The following is a 10619-nucleotide window of genomic DNA, read 5'->3' on the forward strand; positions in this document are numbered from 1 at the left end:
TTAAGCCCGAGTCTTCATCTAATGAAACTCAAATCTTTTAAATCTCTTTTTATTCATAAAATATAGATCTTGCAATAAATGTAAAGTGTGTGTTAAATGAAAAGACAAAACTTAATAAGAATACGTTCGTATATATATATATATATTATAATACTATACATGATTTTTTTTTACAATTATAGAAATATAGTTGCAAATATGTTGTACAAATATCGCGCGAAATCACTAAGTTTTGCTAAAAACATGGAACGGTAAATGAAGTTTCTCACATTGTGACATCGTGTCCGGTTTTTGACACGGACTGTGTCAGCCGGAAGACGTAATATTGCGCATTTGTCTGACTGCAGCTACGACACGAGCATTGCATCCAGAACTACCGTTCTGATAATCTTCGGATGGTAATCTTAACAGTAAGGACATGTGTTGAAGATTTTCCGATAAACACAGACCGAGCTCCTCCAGTACATTGCCCAGATAATCTACAATAATTTTTATTTATGTCCCTTCATAGTTCCTTCAGAAATTATAAAGTTAAAGATAATGAAAGATCTTTACCAATATCAGTTGCGAGCTGTTTGCAAGCAACGGAGTTCAATTGACAGATGCCTAAGGTTTGATCCTGGAACATTTGACACGTTCCTCGGGCAATAATGTCCAAAAGAATACTAGTAAATCCAGATTCACTAGAGCCTTGAACATATTGTGGATCCGCTGCCTTCAACGCTTGCGTTAAACTCGGATTGTCCCTCAACAGAAACGGTTCTAAATGCTGTGGCAACGTCATTAAATACTGTCCGACTTGTGTGATATATTCTTGAGGGGCGAAACTATAATCGGGTAAATCTGAACTTAGATTGGACATTTTGTTAGCCTCCAATGTCCAAGCCGGTGCCTTTTGCACCAGCAATAGTTGAGAGAATATTGGCGCAAAAATGACTTCGTACGTGATATGATGTAAATCAGTGCAGAGTTTTTGAATAGATTTTATAATGGAATCGAGAATTGTTTTATCCTCTGCAAAAAAAAAAACAAGAAATTAGATAATTTGCTTTCCGTAACATTATAATTATTATTACTACGCGCGTATACATACCTCTTTGGAAAGATGCAACAAGATTTTCTAGATCAGCGCATCCTGTCGAAGTTAAGAGTAATTTTTTATACTGACAGAAAACGCTACCGTTTGTATTTTGTATTTTATTACTAGCTTCTGTTATGTCGACCACGAGCGATTTTTCAAATTGTTGAACTTGATGCAAGAGATCACCTATACAGCAATACAATTTAAATTACATTAATTTCGCGTTCATGTCATATACAAAATTGATTGCTAAAACTTATATATTTACCTATATTTTGCATCAACGTAAGACACATTTGGAATAAATTCCAGTCTTCATGTTTCACTTTCTTTCTCTCAAGTTGTCTCAGACCTTGTTGATATTTCTCAAGATATTTGTTGAAAAAAATCTACAACATAGATCGTCAGTTTAATAAGAAATTCATTTTATAATCATGATACAAGCGAAAAATGTAAACATACGTTTAACGATTGCAATAAACCGGGATATCCACAACCTTCTGTAAAAAGCTTACATTGCTTATTAGCATCACTAGCATAACCCATAATTCGCGAAATACTAAGAGAAAGGGAGTTGATAGTATCGCTTAAATCATCATGCGAATGATGCCAAAACTGTAGATGGTGTTCTAACTGTGCAGTTTGGAACGTGCTATATTTCGCAATGTAAGGAACGTAAGGCGCATATACAGCTTGCGCTAGTGACAATAATTTTTCATTCTGCAATTTTCCGCGGAGCGACGTTTCGATAGCACCATTAAGGTTTGTAGCAAAATACTTTGTCATTTGTTTCAATTCGTGTAGAATGGTCAACTGCACCGAATTCGAATGTTGTTTGAGAATCGCCTCGATACATTCTGGAATACCCGGATCGAGGCTCCTTAAAAGGTCAGCATAAACCTCGACATGAATATCTATTGAAGTATTAGGAAAGACTTGATGGCACCATTTCACCTTTAACATAAACAGTTATAGAAAATATTTGTAATGCAGCAATAATCATATTTTGATCTGACAAAAACCGCGCATACCTGTTCATGCCAAGAGGATAACAATTTGTCATAATATACGCGTAGCCAATAGGTAACATTTTCATCTTGTGCTAACTCAATAGTGCGTCTCCATTCTTGACCTAAAGAAATCTTCAAGCAGTTGTGATAATATTTGAGAAGCTGAGGCAGACGTTCCATCTTACCAAAGATATCCACGTAAATTTTCGATTGTTCTAAACAAAATATGACATTAGTATCATATCTTGCAAAATAAATGAAATAATTTGGATCTTGCAAATTTCACCTGAATTGGCAGCAGTAAAAGCTTGGACCAATCGTGGACTAGCTATCGCCTCGAGGCGATTTTTCAAGCCTTCTAGCTGCAGCTTTTTATCCTCATAATCGACAACATTCGCAAGCATAGCTAACGATTTCTGCATGCTGAACAATTTATTAGATATAGCTTCTATATCGCCAGACTCGAATACCTGTTATATTAAAATTAAAGGAAACAAAATAATTAAATTATCGCATATCATATCGAAATATGTGAAGAAACCAATTGGAATTTTCATATACCTCTTCCACATCATTCGCTAATACTGTCCAATTGTCGGCTTCGTGTAATCCTTGCTTAGCAGTTTGTAACTCCGTTTTTATCCTATCGATCTTTTCCAACATTGCCATAGAAGAGGCCGTGTCTTTCTCGATCTAGGTTTCATTGTTTTCTAAAGGTATTACTACTATCAAGATAAATATTTAAAAAAATTAGGTGTACCAACCTTTGCAATCTCTTGCTTGACAGCAACCATTTTTTCTCTTAGTGCCAATGTTTCTTGCTGCAGGAGTAGAGTGTCTCTTAAAATTCTTGGTAAGCTAGAGAGAACCGATTGGCTGGTCTCCTCTAAGGCACCGTTAACTTGTTGCACATATAATTGCAACTTCATCACTAATGATGAAACAAAAGCCTGCAAAGCATATTCAACCGTGACACAAATTTTTTCAAAGATAGTTGCTTATATTTATAAAATCGTCAAACAATTCATAATTAATTAATAACACAGAATACGAGATTGAAATATTCTTTAATTGGTTAAATATAATTAGTTGCTAGCTTCTTCTCATTATGTTAGAAATACATGAGCTGCTTAATTTACAATGACATTGAACCTATTAAAATACTACCAAAAATAACGTTATAATTCAATGACAAAATTACGCGATAAAATTATATCCGCGTAAGAATTTATTCTAAAAACGAAAAAATATCGCCGTGTGTGTCGCGGAATCGACAGAAAAGTTTATTGTCCGTCGGTATATGACCCAACGGTGTTGCGACATAAATTTGGGCGTGAGATACGCGAGCTTATAAAAATATATCGTTCAGCAGGGGCCGAAAACCTTGGCGGTGGTGTGAAAAAAGGGATCGTCTTTAAAAAGAACTGATCGGTGTCACCGCCGCTGGCGGTGGAAGCCAGTTTGGTGGCCGACGGGCGTCGCGACGATGAGCGTGATTTGGATCCGACGGGGGATAGAAATTGACAAAATCGGGGATGGTGGCCCGAGGATGGTGCGACTTACGTCCTTGTTCTCCTGCGCTTCGGCGGACTTGAACGTCCGGTTGATCCACTCCTTCACATCGAAGCTGTCCTCGGAGAACGCGGCGACGTCCTGAAACGGCCATTTTGAGGTTAGGAACGGTTCGTGGAGTCTTTCCGCCGACCCGTGCTCCGCGATCACGTCGTCTCCTCGCGAGTCGAATTCCCGGACATGCACACTGTGCCGTGTTCCGAGCAGAGAAAAATTTCACGATCGTAACCACAAGTTTGTACGTCACTGCGAGCAAGCGAGTTGGAAAAAGAGTAAAACGAAAAGGGGGGAAAAAAAAAGGAAAAAGCACCGAACCGACGCTGCGTTCGCTTACCATGGCGAGGAGAGTCGCGACTCGCGGTCGGTGTTCCGTCGACAATCGTGCGCGTTTCGAGAAGGAAATCCTTGGGACACCCGCAGACGGCCGCCTCCGGCAGTCCAACGACGTGTACGGTGTACACGTCGCGCCAAGGTGCCAAGGTGCCAAGATCGGTCTCTATTCCACGTTCCCACTTCCCCGTTCGGTCGCTCGCGTCGTTATCGTCCGTCGCCGTTGGTCGCCGTTGGTCGCCGTCGCCGTGGTATCGCGCGTCGAGTGGCGCGCGAAGAGAGTCGTTCGTCACGAGACTGACGAGACGCGGACGCATCAAACGTGGCCTCGCTCGTCACCGCGATCGTTTTGTCCGCGTTTTAGACGTCGAGGCACGGCTCGATACACGACATTCGCAAACATTCGCAAACATTCGCGGCAGCGCGGGCGTGCGGTGCGTGCGTGTGAGGAAGGGAAAAGGGGGCAATAAATTCACGCGCGGCGAGACGGGATCGATCGCGCGGTGCATCGTGCCAGGACGGACGGCGATGACGACGAAGACGAGGAGGAGGAGGAGAGGACGAGGAGGTTGATCGCCTCGGCGCGGGACGATTTCTAGGCTAACACGTCCGGCAGTCCGACGAAGACGGAGAGAAACGACGACGGGCGGGCGTCCGTTTTATCTTGCGCGGTGCGTCACGGAGAAGTGCGTCGGGCAGTCTCGATAGTAAGCGAGAAAGAAAGAGAGAACGTGCATGTATCATGTATGTGTGAGAATGGAAGAACGACAGGGAGACGCGTATGCATGTCGCGTGAGACGGCGAGAGAGCGAGAGAGAAAGGATGAGAGAAAGAGAGAGAGAGAAAAGGAGCGATGAGGTGATAAAACGAGCGATGTTCCTCTCAGCAGAAATCGTGATAAAGACAACTTGTGTGTTTCGAATTCCAGAACACGCTCGTGCACATCGAGGAGGCGATCACCACCGCCTCTGCCGTCGTCGTTGCCGTCGTCGCCGCCGTCATCGCCACCGCCCTCCTCTTCCTCGTTGCATGTCCGGGAGTCCCGCGAGTTCCCGACAATCCCGACTGGAGCGAGGCACGTTACTCGTTTGTTCTGCGGCGAGGCTGCTTCCTACTCCGCAGGTGGTGCGTAACGAGACGGCGAAAAAAAAAATCAGGAGAGAGACAGACGGAGATAGAGGGTGGGGTGAAGGGGAATGGAAAACGGCACGTTATCGGCCGTTTCCGGGCCCTTTGTCGATCGCCACGCCTTCGAGGCTGCGTTTGCGCCACGTTATTTGCGCAACAGTTGGAAGCTGGAATTTCGTCTCCCCGAAAATCACCCCCGTACACGGCCCAAGTAAGGAAGGGAGAGAAGCAACCCGACGAACTGCCTATACCCGTTCGCCGTCGTCGTGGACGGAGAACCCGAGAACCTAGAAACAGCTCTCTCAGCTCGCTGGCTGGCTCGAACCACCAGACCACCACCGCCATCGCCACCACCACTACCACCACCACCACCACCACCACCACCACCACCACCATTACTACTACAGTACTACCAGATTGAGACTACCACCAGCTCCCCTCGCCCTTTCGTTTTGCAAGAGGGCCGACCGTCGTCGACAGTCCGTGAATCGTGCGCACACATGGCCAATTGCCGTACGTTACATACACTTATACGGGGTGTACCCGAAGACGCGCGCTTCCTTGGTGGTTAAGAAGCGAGACGGTTGTTGCGGTCGCTTCGGGATATTTTCGAGGCATCCGTCATTATCAGGCCAACGTGCGCGGAAAATTAACAATCGTATAGGTCGGTAGTTACAGAGTCAACGATCATAGAATCATCAGCTACGTCGCAGATCGAAATCGAGATAGATTAAGAATCAGAACGATTATGATAAAATCAGTACTTGTCAGAATTTAAATCAGAGCTCGTGAAACGTATGAAAGAGCGACTCGAGCAGGAAAACGCGAAGGAAGCACGCGCGGTTTCCGGAACATCCCGTATAACATCCCGCGTCACATACTTGTATCGTTTCATACGCTAAATTTAACGATTGACCCGATCAATTAACGGAACTCGGACGCGCGAAGGTGTAGTTGCTTGTCGACGTTCGTTCTATTTTCTTCATCTTTCACGTAGCACTTTGCAGAGATTCGCGTACAGCGAAATAAAATTCCCGCGAGTTCTCTTTCTCCTGTGAAATTCATAGATAAATCGAAATTCAATTTCGCCACGATCGTCTCACGCAACACGCCGCTTCGTGCCACGCACTTTGACGTGCATCCGACGCATCCATGCAGAGATCCCACTTTACGCATTGTTAAACGACGCCTTTTGCAAAATTATGCGAACTCTTCAGAATCGAGAAAGTAATCTGGCCTATCATTTATTCATCAATATACTAATTGGACACATTGCGACAAAATTATAAGATCTTTTTTTTCTCAACCTGCACTCCAATTTGGCATCAGATTAATGATCAACTCGTCTATCCCCGGTCGTTATCGTCGACACGTAAATCGACACGCGAAATGATAGATAGTAAGGATTCGTGAAAAAAAAAAGATTGCCTAGTAAAAATGGCAGACCTTTCTCCTCCCATCCTATTGCGAGACTACCGTCTATCCCGTGCGGCTCTCAGGAGAATCAATGGACATTTTTAAATGTTCATTGAATGTCCCATGCAGCACATTCGTATCCAGCGATCATTGCAATTCTGAATGTTCAAATTTTTTTTTAATTTTTTTTAATATCCGTCAATACGAATGTAGAATATCAAAACAAAAGAATGAAACAAACTTGTATGTGTCTAAATAAAAAAGCTTGAAAATTACAATGAAGATTATAATAGTTTGTAATTAGGTCTGTTCTTTTTAGCTGAATTTCAGGCATCATTCATCTTTTCTCTTTTTCTCTCCATATTAGACAGAAAAGAGGAAAGATGAATGCAAGAAGTTGAGCTGAAAAGAACAGATCAATCGTCATATAACTTTGTTTCTCACGGAGCAATAGACAACGGCAGATATCAAGCCTGTTCGCATTCTTTGCATTTTTTGCTTGACAGACTTGGCATCTTTGTTTTTTCCCTCGTCAACTGAACATGTACTAGTCTCATTTTAAGTGCGAAACATTTTTGAAATTTTAATCGAGGCGAAAAACCAAATGTTACTGAACATTCAGAAGAATCTCGAGACATTGTGTTATGCGCTGGATATTCACATACGTTTGATGTCGATCGACGGAAGTCACGCAACCTCCATCCATCGGGTTGTGAGAGACAATTCCGGCAATTCCGCCGCTTCTTCGCCGCCGCGGCATTCGACGATTCGACGATTCGACGATTTGACGATTCGACAATCCGATCGAAGCGCCAGGATTTTTCCAGAGCGGCGGAATCGCGGAGTCGCCACCCCGATCGCTGATCTCCGCTGGGCCCCGCGCGCGGCCATGTAGCGCACAACGCACACTCGGGGCCTGTTGGGAGAAGGGCAGAAGGAGAAGCATCAGCAGCGGCCTTGAGGCTGAGTAGCAGCCAATCCCAAGCCCCCGCTCGCTAAAGGAGGTGGCGCGGGATTGGCTGAGCGTTCTCCACGATACCAACCGCGACTTCCGGGCGCTTCCGGTCGGGACTACAGGCCGATTCCCCACGAGTGGCAGGGGTCCCTGGTGAGTTTAGCGTGCAGGTAACACCGATATTCTCTATTTCTTCTTTTTCTTCTTCTTTCTTTTCTACTACTTCTACTTGTTTTTCGCCTCTCTCGCAAGCACTGTCCTCCCAGCACTCTCTTCGAGCAGCAGCAGCATCTGAGAATTGCAAGTAGGTGCCATTGCGCGATGACGAGCCGGCATTTCCCCGTGAAATCGCGAAAAAGATTTGGATCTTTAATACCGTCAGTCGACGATCGAAATCTCTGGTGCAGTTTCGGTGAGTTCAAAGAATCCTCGGTGGCATATAAACGTGAGAAAAGAGAACCATCGTGTTTTCATCGTATAATTATCGTATAATATAAAATTTACGTGATTACTCTGATGTGTGCTTATTTCAGAACTGGAACTGCGAAAGAGATGAAGAATTGATTGAAACCTTAGTAGTCTTTTTGCAATTTCCAGTTTTGAAAAGAAATTTTGAATCGAAACGGTTATAAATCGGTGTTAAAAACTGATTCGCAAGGATTTGTATGATCCAAGTCCGAACTCTCCGAAATCAGACCGGTTTCGATCCTTCAAGGCTACCACATATAACTACGCGATAACTAATACACCTTCTTAGTGTTTCGATATATCTATCGCGAAACATTCTCACACGATCGGCACTGGTCGGCTATTGCACTCTGCGAATTCCAAGATCGGTGCAACCTCGACGAGTTCAATTGTCGACATTTCAGATGCGAAAAAGTGATTCTTTTGCTTCTAGTATCGGAACAAAATGGTCTCGACGAAATTATTCCGGTTTCGATCCTCGGAGCTGGTCCCACGGAAAAGAAAATACCATGGCAAATTTGCCGGCACATTTATATCGCGGCGTTTAATATAAAACAGGCTCCTGAACGCAACTCGACGGTGACTGTGCAGCACAGGAAATCGATCTCTTGTTCTCTCGTCTATACTTCTCTTTTTTAAATATATATATTTTTTTTTTATTTCACCGCGTGCCACTCGACTTGGCGACTTGGTGATATACGTTCGGCGCTCTGTGTTGCGGCACAGGAAATCGATCTCTTGTCGATCTTTTTTCTTTTTCCTTTCCTGCGCGCGGCGAAACGAGGCGTTGCCGATTGCAGGGCAGTTTTCGTTGCGATTGTGAGCCGCTGATGAATCGCTGATTCGCTATTATCATTTCCTTCTTACGCCACATATAAATACACACAATCCATCCTACAAATTTTGGTGTCGGCCCCAATTTTTCTATTTTTTTTTTTCTTTGTCGGGGCACTACTGTGTCATTCTGCGGCTGCGATAAGTTACATTTGGTCCAGCCGATTACATACATACATACATTACAACACACGCACACACGCACACATACACACACATATATATATTTCTTTCTCACCCTCGGTCTCCTCAACGCACATAACACTAACGCTTCGGCTAATTTTTACTGTGCAGCTTGGTTAAGTTTATCAATAAAAAAATAGACCCTCAGACAATTACTCATATAAACTCACGGGCGAGTACTTGTGGTTAGGGTGCTGTATTGTATGATGTATATATTACATATGCGTTAAATTACCATATATTATATGCTCCCAACTGCACGTACACTTCATTATCGGCACTCCCTTGCGGAATGAAAGCCTCCTTAGAATATATGCTCTTTGCTAAGTAGTGCCGTACCTTTAATCATGTCGACGTGAGTTTACGGCCGTGAGAGTGCGGTGCCCATAACTCAATCCCGCCGCATCTGCGCTAACGATCGACCGTAAGACGTACTATCTTTGCGACTCTCGAAACCAGGAAATGAAGTACGGTATATACCATCGAGTTAATTTTTCGATGTTACGGGTACGCGAAAATGCGCTTCCTGTTACTAATGTACACAGAGATTGCTTTCGCATTCTTACAATCGAAATTTTAATTTTAGTTAATATTACTGGTGCCAATTGTCGCTTAAAATCAGCTTTTGTTCGAGAGTCCAAAAAGAAAATCGTCTCCAAGAACGTGCCCTTCGAAGGAAGAAGCTGTTTTCGCGCGGCACTGTCTATTTTAATCTCATGCTTCGATACCAATACTACCGGAAGATAATCATTGGATGTCAGTCCAATGTTTGTTACAAGGTAAACGTTTGAGAAAGTATGCCAAGGGATGAAGTAGATAAAATTTCCCTTTCGATATCGCGTTCGATCGCGGCTTCTACGATGTGATCCGTAGATACCGCATCGTCCATGTTTATTTTTCGTTCGCCATCCTTTCATCCTTCTAAGCCAGTGCCATTGGTAAGAGAGAAAACGAATATTTCTCTTTTTCCTAAGGAAGATATATTAAACTGGAATTTCTTGTTGAGTTTCTGAACTTTTGAAGAATCGAACAAATTTGCAATGTTGAGATAAATTGTTTTTACACTGCAATTCTTTATTAGGTAGTATTCTTCTGCGAATTATTTGAAGACATTTTCAGGAAGTAGATATATTTCAACTGCAGACACACACACACAAAACTAGATTATTAAACTTGTATAATTACAATTATAATTAGTGCGAAAAAAAAAACAGAATAGAATTTTATTATTAACAATTTTTATCTCAAGCAATTTCATACAATTTTATTGAAAAGTGACCTGGAATTCTACTTTATTTTCATGTGGTAATTTGATTAGTATTGATCCTCATGTCGAAGTTATTTTTTATCATTACATTTTATTTACTGGGAAAACAGAAAAAAACGAGTTAAAAAAATCCGTCGATCCTCGAAAAGCTGGACCGTTTACAGGGATCATATTCTCGAAAAATATCGCATACGAAAATATACAAAAAAGTAAGTATACGTTATGTATATTATAGATTTCCCTAGCATTTCCGTATACGATATTTTTCAAGAATAAGGCCCCAGAGTTTCTTGATATTCTCGCAAATGATCGAGCCGTGTGTATCGCTTCTAAACGCGTACCTGCAAAAAGAGCATCGGGTCCGAAGTAGAAAGG

The 10619-nt window shown here is 42.8% G+C and overlaps 1 protein-coding gene across 1 annotated transcript; it reads right to left on the reverse strand.

Moving 5' to 3' along the window:
- Nucleotides 1-111: 111 nt before the first annotated feature.
- Nucleotides 112-4202, reverse strand: Cog7 (conserved oligomeric Golgi complex subunit 7). Its single transcript, XM_011070375.2, has 11 exons — nt 3998-4202; nt 3655-3744; nt 2856-3041; nt 2653-2784; nt 2378-2561; nt 2113-2306; nt 1544-2035; nt 1350-1470; nt 1094-1267; nt 556-1014; nt 112-479 (listed from the first exon to the last, which is right to left on the reverse strand). The coding sequence occupies exons 1-11, from the start codon at nt 3998-4000 to the stop codon at nt 307-309; spliced, it is 2208 nt and encodes a 735-aa protein (XP_011068677.1). The 5' UTR covers nt 4001-4202; the 3' UTR covers nt 112-306.
- Nucleotides 4203-10619: the final 6417 nt, after the last annotated feature.

This window comes from Acromyrmex echinatior, chromosome 1 (genome assembly GCF_024713525.1).
Source record: "Acromyrmex echinatior isolate Ae372 chromosome 1, ASM2471352v2, whole genome shotgun sequence".
Taxonomy (NCBI): Eukaryota; Metazoa; Arthropoda; class Insecta; order Hymenoptera; family Formicidae; genus Acromyrmex; species Acromyrmex echinatior.

Bases quoted from the DNA above. Each gene is read 5' to 3' on its own strand.
- Cog7 (XM_011070375.2), bottom strand. The intron at 2,036-2,112 runs GTATGCGCGGTT...TTTATGTTAAAG, and splicing joins TATCCTCTTGGCATGAACAG to GTGAAATGGTGCCATCAAGT. The intron at 1,015-1,093 runs GTATGTATACGC...TTTTTTTTGCAG, and splicing joins TGTTGCATCTTTCCAAAGAG to AGGATAAAACAATTCTCGAT.